The sequence below is a fragment of the Megalopta genalis genome, chromosome 3 (assembly GCF_051020955.1).
Source record: "Megalopta genalis isolate 19385.01 chromosome 3, iyMegGena1_principal, whole genome shotgun sequence".
Lineage (NCBI taxonomy): Eukaryota > Metazoa > Arthropoda > Insecta > Hymenoptera > Halictidae > Megalopta > Megalopta genalis.
Window position 1 is genome coordinate 1,386,457 of NC_135015.1, and position 23,295 is coordinate 1,409,751.

The 23,295-nt window shown below is 37.3% G+C and overlaps 1 protein-coding gene across 4 annotated transcripts in view; it reads right to left on the minus strand.

Moving 5' to 3' along the window:
- The window catches only part of LOC117227247 (cell adhesion molecule Dscam2), a 424,317-nt gene that overhangs the window by 239,609 nt on the left and 161,413 nt on the right, over positions 1–23,295 (minus strand). For all 4 annotated transcript variants that reach the window (XM_033482337.2, XM_033482339.2, XM_033482336.2 and 1 more), the window contains exon 3: positions 2,450–2,770. In XM_033482337.2, coding sequence (XP_033338228.2) covers positions 2,450–2,770 — 321 coding nt within the window. The remainder of the gene's footprint in view (positions 1–2,449; positions 2,771–23,295) is intronic.

Consider the following 23,295-nt stretch of genomic DNA (forward strand, 5'->3'; position numbering starts at 1 on the left):
TTCTTCCAACTGCGTCACCAGTTACTGACCACCCTCTACGCAATTTATAAAGTGAACATTTCTTACACATAAACACAACCAACTGCAAAATCTGTCGAATTTCGTTCTTTTGTTCAGCAGTGCAGCTCTTCTCCCGTACACGTTAACTAGACACTTCCCTAACAATAAGTAGTGCCCAATGATGGGACCATCAGGAATCCATAAGACACGGCCGCGGTTGTTACCGACTCAGTCTGCAGCCCGTAGCGGTGCAGCGTCGCGAGAATGTGGGTGAAAGCACTTGGCAGCGGGCGAGAACCTGCGAATCTTGATCTTGGCAGTGAGTGCCGCTTGTTAGCCATAAGCGGGCGCGAGTTTAAGGCCATACATCTGCGAAAGCAGCAGCGGCGGACTGAGCGTGCTAGCGGCGATAAATGTAGTTGGCTCGGGCTCTCCAGAGCCGTGATCATTCTTCCGCCGTTTTCTCCCGGAATCGTGGTTTAGAACATCATTCCGCGGTACGGTCGATTACATTTACGGCCGGTCGAGATATCCGCGGGATGCGGTCTCGACCGCGCGGCGACCAATACTGCCGAGGCGGGACATGTCTTTCTTTCTTCCCTAATGTTGCAGCCGATTTTTTCCACGCCAAGGAAATGGAACATCGCGGCGAAGGCGCTAAACATCCGGCTCCGATGCCCGGGAACGCTAAGTGCGAGGCGAAATTCGCTCTCAACGAACAGCGGACCACCGCGTACTCCACAGCTGCGCGTCGGCTCTCAATGGCATAATTGCAAGTAACGATACCCCGTGGAAATGGACCCCGGCAATTTTTCGTCGGATTACTGCCGCATTATAGTTTGCAGCCGCAGGAGCCAGGCTTTGTCTCGACGATTTTTGTATATTCGTACGGCTAAGTCGCGTTCGCGAGATACCGCGGAAAATAAAGCCACCGTAATTAGTGTAGAACGACGGCGAACGGAGAAACGGACGAGTGCTTAGATTTTTATTGTTTCGCGTCCTTTGTGCAATTATCGGCAAATTGTGAGCAGTCGAATATTTTGGAAGAAACCGGCGGTGTGTACCGGTAATTGCGGCACAATCGGATAAGTGTAATTGCATGTACGAAACATATTCGAGTGCGCGCGGTAGAAGTATACACATGGATGAAGAATTAGAGCTTTGGGAAAATAGAAACGAAGTTAACGAAATTGAATTTACGAATGACAAGTTTCTTTTAATAGTATAATATATATAATAGTATAATAAATATTAATTAATTTTCGCACTAAATCTCCTTTTATTTGTGATCTATGTATGCTTAATCTTCTATTATAAGGGTTGTTTTTGTGAGATCCACGGAGAAGAAATTGTTATTTATATTATAGTTTAAACAAATTCCTTGCTTTATTTATACTAGCGTTCTGTGATATGGTAACCATCTTATCGTAAAGAAAATAAAAGTTGCATTTGTTATTAAAAACATACGTATTGTTCGGATATTCTGGTGAGTTCTACGACAATAGAGTCATCGTACACTAGATGGTTAATTAAAATAGTATTGTCGTAGAACGCGAGGGACACGACGGCACCATCATTAATTTTATAATTGAGCAATCATAGAATCTCGATTGTTGCAAAACGTAATTCGACTTTTCATCTTTGAAACTGCATTTGCATTGCTGATTGTCTAATACGTTTCTTAAATCCTTAATTTCTTCAATGCGGACCAATTATTACTGTTTCAAGTGACGTTATAAATGTAAACTTTTTCTTCGAACTATTCTACGGTTTCGCCAGCTTTTGTTTTTAATTTAAAAGTACGTTAATTTTGTGAACATATTCATAAACTGAAGAAATATTTCTAGGTTATGAGTTTCAAATAAGTACAACAGAGCAACGCGGAATTTTTGAACAATGTGTAATAATCACATCACTGTGTAATAACATTAATTGTACCACTTTTTGGCTAAGCTAGATTTTGTTGTTTCACTACTGTGATAAATTATAAAAAAGTGAATGCATTGCTTCAAATAACAAATCCATGAAAATTCTTCAATTTAATTACTGATTGGTGGAAAATAAATGATCGTTGTAAAAATGGTTGTGGAAGTCTCGAAAAGCTTTCTCACTTTTGTAATTAGAAGTCTTCGTCTTTCTCATAGAGGGTTAAAGTCTGAAACGGCCCACGACAATGACCCTGAATGACCTTCAAAGGCCACCGTATCACAGAAACTTGAAATGGCAAATTTGCAACAAGTTCGTTAAAGTTACTTCAATAGTTCATCGAAAATTCTGTTCCATCTTTACTGTTTCTTGTTCTTTGAAGAATCGCGACCTTTTACGTCGATATTGCTAGGACATCCGTAATTGTATGGGCAAAGGGGCTGTTACATGCGAACGATTTTCTTCATCCAGACGGTGAAGGGGGAATCCAATCGGCCGGAAGAGGTGAAATAAAGGTACTCACCGGCCTTTACCGTGATTTCACGGCCCAACACCCTGCCGACGCTGTTCGAGGCTTGACATCTGTAGACGGCCGAGTGGACATCGTGTCGGTAGCTCTCCGCGCCGAACGGCAAGAAGTACATCGAACCGTTTACCAGCGTCTCGCGGATGTTCGGTATAGGGAGCACCGGTGACCCGTCCCCCATAAGCCAATCAATCCTCGGCGGGGGACTGCCTTGTGCCGAACAATGGATCATTGTCCCGGTCTCGTTCGAGAATTCTACCGACGAGCGTGGCTCTGAGATCAGCACCGGACCCTGACTATCCAGCACCACTCCCCGTCCTGAAACATGGACCGCAGTGTGTTAGCTTTAAAGAGGGTCTCATCGATCCTGTCGCAACTAGAAAGTATAGAAGACTCTTCCCGTACGACGAACATGCATATTTTATAGTCCCCATACTTTCCAAAGACTTTCGCTTTTCCCTTCCTCACGTATACATCTTATTCGTCGCTTTTAGCAACGAGGTTATGCAGTTATAGTGTTGTTATACTCTAACCCCTTGTACTAAGATTTCTTTTATAATTAATTTGCGCAGTTCTTCGTTCTCAATCATTTTCCTTTATAGAACGAGACAATGTTACGGCTGCAAAGAAGAACGCCGCAAATGTTTTCACTTTTTAGATATTTTCGTTTAAAGTTCTGATCACTAATGCTTCGTCTTATATAAGCTTTTCACATTGCATAATTTCTTTGAGTCTATAGAATTTGTTTTCACAATAATTTTTCTGATCAATACGTGAATCCTACGTGCTACAGTTCAATTAACGCATTGAATCAAATTTGAAGTTGTGCGCCAATTGTGAACAGTTCTGATGTCAATCATATCGAAAACATATGGGCAAAACTTAGAAAGCTCGTCGACGAGAAACAGACAGGAAATAAAGAAAAACTTTGACTGGCTATCCGAATATCGTGTGAAGAAATTTGATCCGTGGACTGCAAAAACCTTATTAATCCCATGCATGTATAAAAGCTGTAATACACACACGCGAGGAAGCAACAAAATAATAATACTTAATTGTTCCATGCTTCGTACGATCAAAGTATTATTTATTTGGACTATGATCGAAAACCTTTTTCCAGTATTTCTACTGATCGGAAACTTTTTCCCATGCAACATTTTGTTTTTCCACTTGTGTATCGTTGATAATACTGTATGCTAAGCTTCGTTTAATTCCCCATTGCATTTAATTATAAAGATAATTATAATTAATATTATATAATATAATTATAATTAAAAATAATTATAAAGTATCTTATACTTAAAAGCAATCAATGTTTTTAATCAATTTCCTACTAACGCATCTGATCGGAAACTTATCGTCAGGAGTTCTATATGCATATTTTCCTAATTTATGTGCAATATTAATTTGATCGAACATCGATTTTGATTGAATATTTTCTGCCAGGTAGTACAGTAGTACAGTATATTCTCCCTAATTCGCGCTGAGATTGCGCACAAAAAAGGACAATTTGGGAAGAGTAGATGCGATTATTCGAGTCTTCTGACTCGATTTTATAGTTACCGATTGTCAACAACTATAAAAAACGAAAGGCTCGGCGCAAGAATAATCGTCTCTCCTCTTCTCAAATTGTCCTTTTATGTGCGTAATCTCAGCGCGAATTAGGAAGATATTACTGTAGTATTATTCGAGCCTTGCGGCTCGTTTTTATAGTTGTGAATAATTGGTGGCTATAAAAACGAACCGCAAGGCTCGAATAATCGTATCTTCTCTTCCCAAGTTGTCTATTTTTGTGCACAATCTAAGCGTCAATTAGGACAAATTTACTGTATAATCCCACGAACATATTGTGCCAAAGACGTTTTACGAAATTGAAGAAATTCAGCTGTTTACGCAGATACATATACGTATACCGTTATTATTCAAAGCCACTTTGAATAGCGAACCTTACAGCAATGACTTTCAAGTAGTAAAAAGTAAATGTGTCCGTCACGTAAAGAAAGGACTGGAAAACCTGCCAAACTCGACAGTAAAGGTTATGTCCTCCCGCGCTCAACTAGTTTGCTGCTGAAGTCCTCGTCATCGGCCAGCATTGCCAGCATTGCCAGCAATGCAAAATGTTCGCAAACGTATACGACGCGCGGCGGCTAAAGAGGCAGAAGCGAGAAAGGCAAGAATTGCACGGAAGGAACGAAATGCGGCCTTGTCGGAGCAGTTCGTAAAAGAGGAAAGTTTGAAGTACGGGCCAGAGCATAGTAGATTAGCATAAGATTCCCGGGAGGCTTCAAAAAGTATTATTTAAGTGTACCGAAAACTTCTAACGTGCTTTCTGAAAAACATCGTTTTCACATCGCCCTGTAACGTAACGAAAAGTATTGTGCCGATTTACTTCCTTCCTTACGTACGTATCCAAAGCACAGCATGAACCAATACCGTTGAATTTTCTTCATTAATTTGTTAGGTATTACACATAAGCGCGTGTGTGCTTTTTCTTCAAAGTATTCTATTACTTTTGCGGTTTTCGGACTTTAAGATAGAAATAGGTTCTTGCGACACATTTATAGAACGAAGAAATATTTCTAGGTTCTGATAAATATAGCAGAGCGACAGAATTGATTGGTACTGTGATCGATATAAATCATTCTAACAACATTAATCCGAATTAGTTTTGTGTAATCAAATTTTTGTCAGTAGCTTCGCTAGTGCAGGAAAGATTGGTTTACTACAAATTCGTGAAACTTCGTTAATTTCCAATAGGCTTCCCTAAAAAGATGCTGAACCTCTTCTATAAAAAATCTGCAATTTAATTACTGGGTTGACAGAAGATAATTCGGAAAGCTTTCATAACATTATAAATAGAAGTCTTCATAATATATGTCAATAACTGATTTAGGTTAAGCGATCCAAATCGAAAGGTTTGAAATGTTAACTTGTCCCAAAATGCAGTGTAATATGTCAGCCCGTGCTTTAAACCGAAATAACTTTTTTATTATTGGTCCAAGCGATCTAAATTTTGTTGAAATGCTGTAATTTTGGAAAAATTACAAGTGGTTCGTTCGTATGATAAAAGTTTTAAGAAATTATGTGTTTTCAACTTTTTTATCTGAGCCCATAACGAAAATTAAAACATGCATTTTCTAGATCTCGGTAATTTATCATTGCTAACATTAGCTGTAAGCAATTCACGATTGCGAAAATCGTAATTTTTCACAAATTCCAACCTAAAACAGGTCATTTTTACATGTTTCAGTAGCTGTAGCATGACTATAACGAATTCGATAAAAATTTCAGCATTTATACAAGTTACCGAGATCTACAAAATGCATTTGTTAGAAATGACTGTGTGCGTCAGTATTTCCACGTTGTCTGTGTTTAGATATTTCCCGGTATATAGCTGAAGTGTAGACAAGGGAACGGGAAACAGTGCCTTGATGCGCTTGTGCTAGCTGACTTCCTGGGACTGACTTGGAGTCCCTACTTTAGACCCCCGCCTGGGTCCCTTCGCAGCCAGGGAAGAAACGCCTCCTACCCCCGCGCGTCTATCGCTTACGACGATGGTATCGTATTCCAACAGCATTTTGAAAATTTTCGTTCTAAGCTTAGATAAAATAATTGAAAATACATCATTTTGTATTTCTTTTATCATGCCAACTAATTGCAATAGTGAACTAATCCCGTTAACATCCCAACAAAATTTGGATCGCTTGGCACGATTATAAAGAAATTATTTCGTTTTAAAAGATGTACATAGACGAGTTTCATGTTTTAGGTATTAATTCCAGAATTGCGATGAGCGTTGATCGACCTTGAAGGTCAGCAAACGAAAAATAACGATCACCTTTCTTACAGCAAGAATTTCTGAAAAATTGTTCGTATCTCATACGTAAGTACGCGTACGCTTGAACGTTTTCTACGAAGAGCAGTTCTTATCTAAAGTTTTCACGACTCGTGACTGCGACGGAGCCGCCTCGAGAAGTTCTAGGATTAATATGAGAACACCCAGTACTTAAAAGGTGCGGCGTGCTGGTTTTTCCAGACGGACTCGCCCTTATGCATGAATAAACCACGGATGGGGTATAGTGAGATATATACGACACGGGTAAAGTGTAAATAAATAACGCGAGCGAAAATGGGTTAAATATGGAGATACCGTACTCGAAGTAAGAAACAACATGCAGAATACAACGGTTGCCTCAAAACTTTTTCGATATTCGCTCCTATGTATATCGATGGCAGACAGTTTATATCGCAAAATGCGCGAAACGCTGCTCCCCCGTGTATGTGTACACACATCGATGAACACGGCGTACTTTCATTTTGTTGCAAAGCGAAGAGCTGCCGTGCACGTCAGTCAACAGTAACGCTGAAATCGATCATATTCGATCTTCGTCTTGTCAGTTATTACGGATCCCGCGACATCATTTGCATTTTTCACGAAGACCGAGCAGGTTCATCTTTCATGCCCCGAACACACGCCGGCTGCAAAAATTGTCTCGCCTTTTTGACAAACTTTTAAACGTATTAGACGGTACCGCGAATACATTTCAATTTTCATTCCATTCTTTAAATCAATGTTTTCAACGTACTTTGAATATTCATTGGGAAATCATGCATTTATCATCGCGCGACTGCATCGGTGCTTTTGTTCGAATATTCTTGGAGGTTTCCGATGTTTTCGAACCGACGACGAGTGTGTCTACATTAATCGTGAAAAGTAGTATAAGATAAGAGGAAGTATAAGATAGTCCAAAACAGACGAAAATACGGACTTCATATTATATTTATATGAAACAGCATTAAACACAAAATTCAACCATTTACTTGTAAAAGAAATGTTTGCCTTAAATAAAATTAATAGCGACCCTGGCAAAGTACAATTTTATATCGGTACTTGAACTTATTTCCGTACAATATGAGAAATTTACATAAAAATCTGAATAATTAAGATAGCACAAAAAAAGAAAAATGTACTCATTGATAGAATTAAACATCCTTCACAGTCCCGTTCAATTGTATAATCTGGATCAATAATTATATAAGTTGGATCCTACGATTTTGGCTGAAATGAATTTCGCGTTACTCGTTTAAATTCTGGGAACTCTCTCGTACAGTCCTATTTGGCACGAAACAAAATAATTTTGTGCACCGGTATAATGCCAGTAGCATGCAAAAAAAATATAGTTGAAGAAAGCAGATGAATAGAAGGCACGAAATCCCTCGCAGCCAACGAATCTCGACGTTTCTACAGAGACACGAAGAATTTCGACATTTCTTTAGGAATACCGGTATCCTAATCCAATTTCATTTCCGTCTACGCAAAAATACCACGAACAGTGGATGTTCCCCGGCTAGACGGAATAGCTGAGATCGATGACGCAATGGCGTCAAAGATATGAATAGAGAGACGGGACGAGATGACGAAGCAACGGAGTCGGCGAGCTACCCAAATAATGGTAATCGAACTACCTTCGCGACAACAATAAAACTGGCGCGGGATATGTGCACCCAGGTTCGCTGAATGACGCGCGAATCGTCGCCTCTCGCAGCAGCTCGCTGCGATTGCAACATTTACCACTCTACTCTTCTCCGCTGCACTCATATTATTTCTGCTCGGGGTCTATCCCTCGTTTTCCCTTTTACATCTCTTGTCTGTTCATCGACAACTGCTCATCTCGCTCTCTTTCTCTAGTTATCTTTCTCTTGCTATCTTCCTCTCTCGCTCTCTTTCTCTACTTATCTTTCTCTTGTTATCTTTCTTTCTCGCTCTCTTTCTCTCTAGTTATCTTTCCCTCCCCTTATCTTTCTCTTGCTATCTTTCTCTCTCGCTCTCTTTCTCTAGTTATCTTTCTCTTGTTATCTATAAAAACGAGCCACAAGGCTCGATTAATCGTATGGAAGAGAATAGGTTTGAATAGATATTTTCGTGGTAATTTTGTAAGAAATATGGTTTTCATTTATGCAGATGGTGAAGATAGTAAATAGACAAAGACATATAATGAGGATGTTGAATATAGAAGTAACACTAACAATAACAATAATGACAAATAATGACAATCGCAATAATAGTAATAATGATGGCAATAATAATAATAAATCGAATTGACAATAAAGTACGCGAACTGGATGAAGCAGTAGGGTAGGGTGTGACTTCTCTCTTTATTCAGGGTGTATAATAGGTTAATACATTTTTATTCAGAATTCCGGGGGTGCATAAAATGGTGCACAAAAAATTATATTAAACAAAATAAAGTCGATCCTCGCGTGTCCTGTAAGCATACACACAAAACAAAATAGCGGACCCCCACGAAATAGGAAAAGTTTCGTATGAAACATTTTTCTGAATAACGAATAGTTCTGGTGATAATCGCGTGTAATGATTGAAATGGGACACCCTATATATATCGCTCTGTCTCTGTCTGTGCCTGTGTCTCTCCGCCGCCCCTTCAAACGAGAAAATCTGATAGAGCATCTCTGGCTCAGCTGATGCCAGCACTGTCGGAGAGCTTTGTCCCCGGAATTCCGGGAGCTTGTTTTTCGATGGTGGAGGGTGCCGAGAGGTTGCGAATGGCCGGCGCGAACGAGGGCGACGACGCGCATGGGAAATGAGCCGAGGACTGAGACGGTATGGCTGGGATCGGTTCCATTATGTATGAACGCCGGTTTGATAACTTGGACCGCATCGATACCACGGGAATCTGAAAGACCCGTAAGGGTCCATTCATACATAGTCGGCCACCGAGGGACCCGGATCAAAATTGGTTACCGTATTCTTATACGTTGCAGTTTATACAGGCCGGTTAGTGATTGTCAAACCTCCCTCTGGTTGTTTTTTATACTTCATACAGGTTTGACTATACAGTTGCGTCGGTATTTAAGTTGATGCTTACACTTTTCGGGAAATTTAAGGTAACAAATTTTTCATTAATGTAAACGCTGTTTGAATTAGGAATGAAGACGTTCGTTTCATCGTCACAACATTATGAATAAACATAAACAACAAATAAAACAAAGTAAAAAATAATGAATTTTATTAATATATATAAATATAATAAATAATAATATATATAATATATATAATAAATAAATTTCTATAGTTTTGATTTCGTGGAATTTGCAGCTCTAGTTCATTATCATAGATGCTCTATAGGATTTAAATCTGGATTCGGAGGTGGCCACGGGAACACGGAAATATCATTTCCTTCGAAAATTTTTTAACTATTTTTGCTGTGTTTCGGATCGTTATCATGTTGAAACACGCAGGATGTTATGGAAGAGAATTTTTCAATTGACTGAATTAAATTTTTATATTTAGCAGCAGTCAGTCTTCTCCATTTAAAACTTCTCCATATTATTATATTCCCACCACCGTGTTTGACAGTGGGTGTTACTAATGTCTATTTGAAAGCATCGCCTTTTCTTCTCCATACATATTCTTTCCTCCTGTTTGAATGTAATTCGAATTTCGATGCATCGCTCCAAATTATTGATTTCCAAAGTGAAATCGGCTTATTGTAATATTCTTATCAAAATTTAAACATTTTAATGCATTCACTTTTTCTAGATATCGATATTGGTAGACAAAGATTTGTTTTTATTTATTGCGCAGTAATGAACGGATTTTTGTCTAATTCTTTAGTGATTAACGCGACCAGTTGTTTTTTTCTATCCGATGTCACTGAGTTTTCAGGTTTACATATCTTTTGTAATTTTTGGCATATCTTCCTAACACCTTCTTTGGATGTTTCAAACTCATGTGCAATTTATTGCAAACTTTTTCCTTCCATTCTTATTTTGTAAATGTATACCTTGTTGGATACTTGTAGTTTTCTAGTTTTTGAACTACTAAAAATAAGAGGTACGTCACGAAAGAAATGTGTGAAAATAACCTAGAAATCATAATAATAATAAAATTAAATTAAAGAATAATTAAATGATGTTGATATTCAATTTATAAAATAAATGTTTTGTTACGTCAACTTACTTTTCGTCAGACCAATATTTGACAAAAAATTTTTAAATGTGCAATAACTTCGTTCTATATGATGTTTTCACTTCCACTGCCCGCAGGTAATTAAGTCATTACCCGTACTTGATATAAACAAAAAACAGGAGTTTCTTAAATCGTGTAAGAACATCTACAAAGCAGAGAAATGCAACTCATCGTTTGAATCTGCGGCCGTAAACATAAATACCAATGCGACTGTATATCGTGACAATATAAAAACACATTAAGTGCTGAATATTATCTCCAAAAATTCTCACAATATCAAAGCCATTTAATCAATGAAACCGAAAGTAGAAAGTCCAAATTTACCATACGAAATATTAAGTCTACCGGAAAGTTCTGTCCGTTTGAAAAATGAAAGGAAATAATAGATTTTTCATAAATTTAGTAATATTTATATTGTACAATATAATTTCCGTCGTTACTTATGACCTCTTGCCAGCGTGATGGCAATTTGTGAGCAACATTTTTCAAAAATATATGTCTCAAATGAATATGTGCATATCTATTGAAATTTGCAATGACATTATCAAACAGAACTTTCCGGTAGACCTAATATTAGTGTGACTCTACTGGTGTAATAAGTTGCATTTTAATTTTTAACCATGATTTTATATCTGCTATATGTATAATTCACTGGTATATTACTGTCCATTCGTTAAAAATTGTTGTTCATTCATTTGGCGTATTTTTCACTAAATCTTACATTACACTTTTAAAGTAGCTGTAACTATGAAAAAACGCTGGAATTCAGAAATGTGCAAACTTAATAATAAAACAGCTCGCTCATGATAATATCATTCGGAACATTAAATAACGATTTAAGAATAACGGTTTTAATGAACATGCAGCTTAAGTGTTCATTCAATAGAAAATGCATAATCGAGAAAAATGGATTACAAGAATATACAACTTCAAGTTCGATGCACCCGATCGATTTCAAATTCTGCACAGATTATTTACGCAGCCAGTGACTAAAGAAATCTCGAGATTAATTTTTACCAAGAGTAAGTACGGTCCACTGCACGGCCGCTGTATCTACATATTGCGTTCTCGAGTTAAGTTGCACGCATGCGTACGCCAGAAAGACGTTTATGCACGGCCACTTCCTGGGTTCTATGAGCGCGATGCACCTGCGACACCGGTTTATAGCCGGTGAGACCGCCTCTGTATTCCACTCTATACGTACCGCTGCGTACGCTCGACCCATATACGCAAACCGCACACCAGCCACGTATTGTGCGCGCCATGCTCGGAAATCCCCGAAACTAGACAAAAATGTTAATCCCGTTGTTCCTCATTTTGTTTTATGCGCCCGAGGCTTTCTACGCCGGAGGACATGAATGCGCCGTGCTGAATCGCGGGACATTAATTTTTCATGTCTTTGAATTGCCCGTTTGTGGCTCCGTGGCATAGTAAAATTTTAGTATGGTTCTACTTGGATTAATTGCTGAATTATGACAATAGGTATTCGTATTGTAAATGTTTGGCAGTTTCGCGTTCTAAATTGTACATTCCTAAAAACTCAGTTCTGAAGCATTCCTCGGCTGTCCTTTGTCATTCGGTGACGAATGTGCATGAATATGTTTGTTCAATAAGGAAAATACGGGTGGTTTATTTGTATATGTTTGTTCACGAAGCCGTCCCTGTACAAGGAGGACCGTGCAACTTGTGCACCTCTTGTAACTTCCAAAATATGCGTCGCACGAAAAAATTTTATGTAGAAAAGATGCATGGCTTGAAGGGGCACATTATGTAGTGCATTTATTTTTTTTTATAGGTGGAGACGTTTCGGAGGTTTGAAGGTCAACTTCGTTTTTTTAAAGAATAGATTACTATATGTTTTACATCAAAATATGGAAGAATATCGAATTCTCTGAGTAAAAAAGTACCTTTATTAGTCCTAAACCTAATAGTTAACCTAATAGTAGTGTAGGATCGGGTTTTAGTGATTGACTCCCGCAATATCGCAATAACTTTATAACGAAAAAAGCAACTTTATTAATAGAAAAAAAAAACGAAATACAGTGACTCGCTCTTTACCGGATTGACGCCCGATTACAACTGAGGATCGCTTCGGCGATCCTCTCCGCGTTACCGCCGATCGCCTTCCTTTGTTTCTTTCTCATCGCGCTCGCGGCGTCCTACAGTAGTTTCACTTTATTTCTTGAAAATTTTCTTCACGTAATATCAAGTTGGAGATTCAACCTTATCACAGATTTCCGCAGGTCAGCAAAAAGTGAACAAAATGTTCGAAAAATAAAGTTAGCTGTTAGGTTTTGAGCTGATAGAGGTCAATACTTTTTTGCTCAGAATTCGATATTTTTCCATATTTTGATGTTAAAAATATAGCAATCTGTTAAAAAAAAAACAAAGTTGACCTTCAAATCTCCGAAACGCCTCCACCTATAAAGAAAATAAATTCACTACGTAATGTGTCCCTTCAAACCATGCATCTTTTCTACACAAAATTTTTTCATGCGATGCATATTTTGGAAGTTATAAAAGCTGCACAAGTTGCGTGGTCCACTCTGTGTATGTTGGAACCAATCGCAAACTGTACCGAGTTCTCGTAGTTGAAGACTACAAGCACATCATTCAGACTGCGAAACAAGTAGTTGATAATGAACTGTATTACATGATCGTTTCATTGATAGACTATCCTGTTCGGCCAGTTTCCAAGAAATTGGTAGAGTAGATTTATTCGGTTTAATTGTACGTGTGTTATTTTATCATCAAAATGCGTAAAGAGATGATGGATGTTCGTCCAATGACTTCATCTATTGTAATATAACACTGTTATGCATCAAGCTAGCTCCAAGATAATTGCAAAAGAAACATTTCATGATTAGAATTAGAAAAACCGATTACTATTACTAATATTATTAGTAGTATTAGAATTATTATATTAGTATTAGTATTATTATTATTACTAATAATATATTATTAGATGATTGAATGATTGAACGCTGATTGAACGCTGATGCAATGATTGAAGTAACAGAGAAAATGTAAACACCTTCATTTTGAGGAATATTTTTTGTACATTGCTTTTACGTCAACCTCTCTGAATAATTAAAAAAATATTCAGACATTCGAAATAATGAAAGAAGTGAATTTTTAACGCATTATTTACTGAGTCGCCCCCCGTGCTCGTGACGCCTATTATTTATCTGGACAGATGTGAAATATAATTTTTCTGTTTGAATCCTTCGTCTCTTCAGTGCACCGATTTACAGGATTTGCTCCATTCAAGTCAAGAGATTCGAATATATGGTATTTATAAAATATAAAACGTGAGGTCAATTGACTGAACGCCAGGCGGATGTATATTCGAAAACAAATTCTGAATATTTCACTGTGCAAATCGTAAATATCCATCGGGGAAAAACACTGTTGACTTAACATACACATATATTATACAACGTGAATTGCTGTTACTAGGGAAATCATATTCTCCTGTTTATGTACACGATTTAAAATTACATATCGATCATAATTATTACAGTCCATCGGTGCATTGTTGTTAATTCATTATTCTCGTGAATACGTCTATACAATTTGTTTTTACAAAATATGTAGATGCAAAAGATTTTAATAAATTATGAGTTGAGTTCGAATTTGTATAACATTATCTTTCTAGTAAATCGATTTAGAAAAAAGATGTCCTTAAATTCGGAGACATTATTAATATCATTGTTAATATTATTGTTAATAAATATATATTACTATAATGTAAATGTAAAAATTATAAAGATCGTGCAGTGGAACCGCGTATAACGGTTTCGATACTTATCGAAAGACCTGTTTTAATAAAATTCATGAATCGAAATAAAATATCAACTATGATATTCGATAGAAAAATATTGGCCCTTTATTTTTAAGATATTTTTGGCCCTCTAATTTTAAGATATTCATGTCTAAGTAGATATTAAAGTAGATATTAAAATAGTAGTAAAGTGGATATAAAAAGTAGATATTATAGTACAATAAATTCTCCCTAATTGACGCTCAGCTTATAAACAAAAATGGGCAATTTGGGAAGAGGAGATACGATAGCCTTGTGGCTCGTTTTTTGATTGTTAATAACTATAGAAACGAGCCACAAGGCTCGAATAATCGTATCTCCTCTTCCCAAATTGTCCATTTTTGTGTACAATTTGAGCATGAATTAAGGAGAATTTACTATATATTTAAGATATTAAAGTGTTAAAAAGTAGCAATCAACGTTCTCCGTGAACAATGTTAATCTTAGAGTGGGTGACATACGCCAATTTGACTTCTAACACTAGTGTTATATAAATAATAGTGACTTAAAGTCAAGTTGATTCCATCTCATTTACTCAATTATCGATTCGTTGCAATTTGACATCGCATCATCATTATTTATTCGAAGTTAGTTTAATGACACGTTATCACTGGTGATATTAAAACGATGATCACCATTTTCGGAAGTTAAATATATTCAAATTAATATCGTTACATTTTTCATATTCTAACTATATAACTATATAACTCTATATAAATAGTAAGTATTTTAAAACGTAATAATTCTTTTAAAACTAGACCAAACGATTTGAGTTTTGTTTAGATGATAGAGGGACTAGTGTACTAGACGATGATTAAACTACTTTGTTATGATTTTTCTATTATTTGAAATGACAAAAAAAGTAAACAAATTTCGTTTTTTAACTTTCTTATCTGAGCTTATAACAAAAATTTAAAAAATACGTTTTGTAAATATCGGTAAATTATATGCATGCTAAAAATTTCATTAAAACCAATTAACACAAAGTCAAGTTACAAGCACTAAAAGATTTTAAAAACTGCAGATTTCCCACATTTATAGGCCCGAAGTGTCGAAAATCAGAACAAAACTGCGAATTTTAGGATCTTTAATTGTTTACAGCTCATACTAAGATCATCCGATTTCGATGAAATTTGCAACATGTATATAAGTTACCGAGATCTACGAAACGCATTTTTTAAATTTTCGTTATATGCTCAGATAAAAAAATAAAAAAGGAGAGTATTTATTTTCTTTTATCATAATAACAAAATTTAAAAAAAACATTTTAATAATTGTCTGGTATACTGGTTTCTTTATCATCTACAAAAAATCCAAGTCGTTTAGTCCAGTTCTAAGAAAATTATTACGTTTTAAAAGTTGCCCGGATATTATGAAAATAATATCGGATATTATAAAAATAAGATAAAAACAACCCTTATGTCAGTGTTGCCTGCTTTGCCATTTTGAATTTTGCATTTTTTATAACATATTCAAATTCAGCAACCTGAAAAAATATAAGAGAGTACGGATTTTTATAAAAATCGTATGAAATTATGATTTATGGTCAACTCTGGGAAAAGGTGCCCTCCTCTCCCCTCCCCCGCGGCGGTTCCTATTTTAATTGTTCTAGGTTCCACTAAAGTCCTTGTGATCACGAATAAATGAGAACAACCCAACCTCTACACGCTGTTATCGTTGAATATTGACATTTGTATTATTCATTCGAGTGTCCCAATTACGCATTGATAATCGTGAATTACGAAATGGTTGTTTCGGGTGTGCGAATTTGTACAGATCATTTTCGAAGTACCGTAAATTCCCCCTAATTGACCCTCAGCATCTACACAAAAATGGACAATTTGGAATGAGGAGATACGATTATTCGAGCCTTGGGGCTCGTTTTCATAGTTACCGATAGTTAACAACTATAAAAGCGAGCCGCAAAGCTCGAATAATATTTTACAGTAATTTCTCCTTAACCGTTTGAGTCGCAGAGGTTATTCAGAAAACACACGGTCGAAAAGTGGCGAACAACGTGATAGCGCTTGTCTTAATTGATTGCGAAGAGAACCAAGCGACGCGATAGCGCTCTTCAAGATCGACAAACACAACAAAAATAAAAAAGATGAGAAAAAGCAGCTATGCGATGTACGTGCGTCACTAAAGTTTGATCGCGAAACAAGATCTGAACAGCGCGATCGCGCTGCTTGGGACTCAAGCGATTAATTCATGCTGAGATTGCGCACAAAAAAGGACAATTTGGGAAGAAGAGAGACGATTATTCGAGCCTTGAGTCTTGCGTCGAGCCTTTCGTTTTTATAGTTGTTGACAATCGATAACTATATGAACGAGTTGCAAGGCTCGAATAATCGTATCTTCTCTTTCCAAATTGTCCATTTTCGTGCGCAATCTCAGCGCGAATTAGAGAGAGAAATTACTGTACCTTCTCTTCCCAAATTGTTCAATTTTGTCTCCAAGCTGTGGGTCAATTAGGGAGAATTGACTGTAGTTTCATTAGAGGAACGTGGAAACGGGAACCCGTCCCGGTTACTTAACGCGGCGTATTTTTCTCTTCGAACGGGGACGCCATATTCGAAGCGGGGGTCCTATAACGCGGTCACCGTATCTCAGCCATATTTGTACCCGCCACTTGAAATCCCCTTGTACAGCGTTCGCTGGAACTGGCTCAATCCGGGCGCGAACGATGTACCCTCGAGTTCGCCCGTGTCCCCGCGTACACGTGTTACTCGCGACTACAAAAAACGCCGCTTCAAGTCGAGTAAATTCACTATGCAGAAGCCGCGTCTCAGCCGCGTGTGTGCGTGCGTGTCTCATCATAAACCTTTTTGCGGTGGAGACGACGAGACCTTGTTCGATCGAAGGGCGTCTAGAATGAACAAAAGAAAAATGAAGGATGACAGAAAGGCGCCCCGCTTGAAAGTCGAGCTTCCTGCACCGTTCTAAACGTTAGTCGATGATTCCTGTTCTACAGGGTGCTTAATGCATTATTTTTAAAATTATCCCTCCGAGCATATTTTCCTTCTTTAATTACCTCTGCGGTAACATGACGATCGACCGATTGTTTCATCAAATTTTCATTCGCTATTTTATTCCTGATCTATTTTCAGTTTGCATTTCTTTTTCAACCGAGAAACATTTTATTCGAAATTCCGTTGTGCTAGGTGTACCAGGTTGTTAAATTTTTATGCGACCTAAAATAGATATCATCAGTCATAAACTGGGATGCACGGGCAACTATATGTCGTGCTCGAGGTCGTTGCTGCGTTTGCACGAATTTATTACAGATGAAATCTATTTTTAATTTAATAAAAATCTCAACCGCGAAAAGAGAATTTTATTTAACTTTTGGAGTTTGCACCAGCTCCTTGCAATCCACCATATTCTGGTGAAATTATTAACTTGACTCTTCCAATCCAAAGTAAATATTTATTTCTGTTATAATTACATATTGTGTCTGAAAATTGATTACAACCGTGAATTATCCTGTGATTTTCATTATATTGATTTACCCACAATGAAAAACACAAATCAAATATTATCTCGCGTGTAGCCGAGATAATTGCAATGTAAAGTGAAAAAACCTGGGGAAAAATAAAAACGGCTCGTTTATTTTTATGCCACCGCATTTTCATCCTTTCATGTACACGCTCGCGAGTGTCCCATGTTTCCCTATGCTCATAAACGTACGATAGATTCTAATCTTTTTATTTGATATTATGGAGAATGAGGAAGAGTATAAATAGAGCACAGTCGACTGTAAAGCTTCATGTGATCGCGGAAACGTGAAACGCGCGAATGCACCGATGGATGAGACATAGAGAACGTATATACATATGTTTCGCTTTGCGTATCGCCATACAGTCGTTGATTATTTACGAGGGACTAGATCAAAAATAAAAACTGGTATAGTCTAGAGAGGATTCGAGCTTTACATGGGAAACATTTACAATGCGTGACTTCGACAATAAGGAAAATAATAATTTACTATCGAATATTGTTGTTTGGGGATTGAGAAAAATTCGTTCACTGCTTTCTGTCTTTAACACTAGATTTACGGAGCACAAAAAATAGCTGTATTATATTAGTTTAAAGAAGTAACAATAAGACATTTATTCCGATTTTTAACAAGTGTTATTGTAACATTTGCCGTAAGTAACATATAAATTGAATAAATAACTCACGAATGTATCTTTACGATATGAATAATCGTAAACTAGAAAGTTAGTGACACGTCATTTTGAAGGGTGTCCCAAAATTATGCTACTTCTGGGAAATGAGGGGTTCCTGAGGTCATTTGAAGCAACTTTTCGCTTCGCGTAAATACAATCCGCGGCTTTGTTTATGACTTATTAACAAAAAATAGCGACCAATGAGAGGCGAGATCAGCTGGCGCGAGACGGTCGAGCCAACCAGCGCACGAAGCTCAGTTCCGCTTATTGGCTCGGCCGACTAGCGCCAGCTGAGCTTACCTCACATTGGTCACAGTTTTTCGTTGATAGCTCGTAAACAAATTGACGGATTGCATTCTTGCCAAGGAAAAAGTTATTTCAAATGATCTCAGGAATTCCTCATTCCTCATTCCGGAAGTACCATAATTTTGGGACATCCTGTATACAGTGATACCATACATGCAGGATATCTCTAGAATAAGATTTCTTCTTTCTTTGGAGACTTCGTTTTCAAGAAAATTTAGTTTGAAAGTTCAGCGAATTCTATTCAATAGAAATCGACTGTCGCGTTTGATCATGACTTACCGATTCTACTTGCCAATTTCTGAATTCCTGGGGCATGTATTTCTTGAAAACAAAGCTTCATATGTCAAAATTTTATTCTACATTTTCGACACATTTCTTACTTTTGAACTATCCCCTCCGTGGTTGTAACACCAGTTACAGACCACCCTGTATAATTCAACCGAACACTATGAATCAATAAATACCACAATTATTACTACTCATTTATTCCGTACAACGCGTGTAAATCAATGTCCGTCTCTTAAGGTGAAGATTAAACGTGCCGTTTATTCTTTTGCGCTTTTTCCTTTTCAAACCTCGTTGTACTAGGTACCATAAAATTGAATTTTCATGCTTGGACAACCATCCGTGTCACCCATATACGACTGACGCAATACTTGAAGGTTTAATTCTACAAGGTACAATGAAATTCCTGTAATCTCGTGCAGGAGAACCTTTAGGTCCGGCAAGCGAAATGACACTGACATACCCAGGATTCCGAACCGGATCAATGTGTAACTTTGCTCGCGAAATGCTCGCACGGCTGCATGCCAGCTCGCAAAGGGTTCTGCAACCACGGCATAAAGGCTTCCGCCGCGTACGTCTGTGCAGGTTCGACGATCGAAGCTTTCCAGCCAAAGTGATCTACATAGTCGACGCGCGAGAATTTCGGCCAGCTTCGCTCGTCGGCATTCGCTGGCGCGAGCGTAAGGTCGCATGGAATACGTATAGCTGGGCAACAGATTCAATCGCCACTTAATTAATCACCTGATTGTATCTCGCCGCCGTCACTTGAGGATAAATCTCTGAGGTGCGAGGAGACCTCATGCTTTTGGCCTCGTATAATCATTACTTTAATTGGCCACTCGCGTGTCCAGCTGCATTGCTAACTTAGCTGTTCAAAGACTTCGGATAACTCGGGCCTGTCCACTAAATAGTAACGACCTCGGATTAATCCAATACTCGTGTGCTGATAATGAGCTACTGTCCCCATTAAACCCTTCGGCTACGCAAACTTCGATATTAAACTATGAACGACGTGCGTGTAGTTCACAGATTTCACATTGAAATGGTCAAAGTACTGCACGGTTCGTTAATAATAATAATAATAATAATAATACGGCAGTGGAACTTACTAGAGGTTCCTGAATGGAATGACCAATTGCTCTGCCTTTCGTTTGTTTTCGGGCACAATCAACTTATTAACATTTATCGAACAAGACGTATTGAATTTGTTTATTCTTTCATTTTGTTTATTTTTGAATTAAAAAATATAATTTAAGACAGCAATTGACCACCTCATAGTAACCGGCTCCACTATCCTAGACTTAGTATGGAAAAAGTGAAAGCGGGCACCTAGGACGGTATACAAATTTATATCCTTATAAATGATAAAAATTTTGCAAGCCATATGTCTCAATCAGGATCTGATACCTGGATAAACTTCGTATTGGTAGCCAAAAACTTTTCAGGAAATCAAAAAGCAGAAGAATTATAGCGAAATAGTCGCAGACATTTTGAAATATTTTAAAAAGTTCGGAGCTAATATGAGCATTAACACGTTGACTGCCGCGTCACCCGTATTCGGGTGACAGTAAAAGTTCTCATCAGGCCACGTCACCCGTAATTCGGGCGACGCTGATTTGACTACTTACAAAGGATTTCCGAAAATATTTCGACAAATATTCTACAGGAGGTAATGAAACTATTGAATTCTTATAAAAATGGTTTATTAAAAAAATTATTCGCAGTGTATAACATTAAAACATTCTCTGCAAAGTTGAGGTTGATCAGGACAGCTTAGACAAAAAGTTGTTTGTTTTTTCAGATATGCTCGTGCCTCTGATCGGTCCATTTCGTATCTTTTATTTGAACTGTAGCTTCCTCGGTATCATCAACATTTCTTTCTTCTTCCATGACCAATTCTCGTAAAATCTCGTCAATAGTATCTTCATAACATTCATTATCACTAAGATTATATTTATCAGTATCCAAATCAGAATCTGACGATGTAATTTTATTTATGCTTCTCCTTCCGGGCAATCCGATCTCTTTTCAATATTGAAAAAAATAAGGGCAGAGATTTTAAGTTATACCATTCGGTACTCGGCAAAGATTCCAACTGTTCATGCAGGAACTGAAACAGATATGAATTAACAGCACACGCTTCCTATAGCGGCACGGGTGGCCTGTAGGAGATTTTGTTGTAAATACGCGTGGCAGTCAACGTGTTAAGAAACATTTCTTACACGTTCATTTAGATAGATTCCGTGACAACCTTGACCTGACCTTGGTTATAGTGAAGAATCGATATAACAGTTTTACCACATATCAAAATAATGCAGAGGTAGGTTCCAAGGAAGGTGGCACCGCCACGTGATGGCTGACTACTGTTGAACAAAAACAAGTAGAAAATGTTTTCCATAATAATTTTTATATTTTTCAATTTTATTAGACATATATATAACGTGTATTCAAATGTTATAACATATACAAGATGAGTTACAAATTAGTCCTCACGATTTTTCAGCCTCTTCCGATGGTCTGACAACAAACTGTTTCGTATTAAAGTTAATTAGTATTTAACCGACAAGAAATTGCAATTGCTTAAATTTAAGAATAAATTGATTTTCCATGAAAAACAAGACTACCGTTATATTTTTAAATTAGACTAGGTTATTTTAATTTCATAGTATTGTAGACGACGTTGAGACGAATTCAATGACCTGCTACATGGTGATCTTCAGATGATATTGAAGGAAAAATTTCCATCAATCGAATGTCACGATATTTGAAATAATTCGGCGATACATAACACCAAGCATCCTCATGTAAACATAAACAAATGACATTACAAATGCTCATTTATTCAGTTTCAGACCTTAACACATCAAACAAAAGAAAAATTTATCTAAGACCAAATTGAAAACACGCATGTTAAAAATGTGCATGTAATTAGTAATTAAATTAAATGTTACAAGCGGTGTTTTCAATTTGGTTTCATATTTTTTCTTCAATGTCATCTGAAGGTTATCATGTAGCAGCTCGACGTCGCCTACGATACTATGAAGTTAAAATTACCTAGTTTCATTTAAAAATATGACGACGACCTTGTTTATTTGTCGAAAATCAAGTTGTTTTTAAATTTAAGCAATTGCAATTTCTTGTCGGTTAAATACTAATTAACTTTAGTAGGAAACTCTTTTTTGTCAGACCATCGGAAGGGGCTGAAAAGTCGTGGGGACTAATTTGTGACTCGCCCTGTATATGAGACTTAAAAAGAATAAAGATCTTTGCTTATTTAGTATTATTTTGTGTACTTATTTGTCATTATCGATAAGTTGGCCTTATCCCAAAAACTAGAGCTAATCCAGCAAATGAGAAAATATTGTCATATTCAATGGGCTAAAATTACTCAAACTCGGTTGTGAAACCTTGCCCCGCGGAATCACTATTTCCCGGTGTATAGACAACGAGACAAAGTATTATATAATATTACGAAATATTTATACCTGAAAACATTTGAATCAAAATCATAGTTGTCATACAATGATGTTTCTATATTGATCCTGACAGTTACAGTGTCATATTATATTTGATTATCTTCAGTGCAGCGATGCTTCGATAACTGTCACGCTTCAGCAAACACTTAACTGTTGCGTTTTTCCTCCGAAGCACATTATGTTGAACGAACCACTTACTGAGTCTTCCAACGTTTGGCTACCGACACCAATCTCATTCTCTCTCTTCCAAAGTGTTTGAAAGATGTGAAAAACCCAACCTTTCAGATTCGTTTTCTAAGCCAGACTATATCCACACCGTTATCGATGGTTGACGATCAGTCTGACTCATGAGCAAGCAGATAAGTCATTAAACGCTGGCCGGCATCCAGCCTGGTACTTGATGGCCCATCATTAGCTAGATCATGATAGCGGAGTTCATGGCTTCTGACAGCTAACACGGACAGTGACCAAAAAACTGGCTAGAAGAAACCTGAAAGAATTCCAACATAGCAGAAACTAGCAGAGTCTTGCAAGTTGAAGCTTCATCAACGAGATATTTCTAGTTGAAAATGAATTATTCAAATCCTAGTCAGATGGTCAACACGTTAAATATACGTGTACGATAACCAAAAAGCCATAAGGTTCGTAAATATGTGTTTTGCTACAAACAGTTTTCTTAAATAACTGAAGCCTGTGGCCATTGTCGCCATTGTCGAGTCTAAGCAAGAACAAGAACAGTTTGAATCATACGTTTGCCAATTCACTGAACCCTTAAATGCACGATTTTCTGT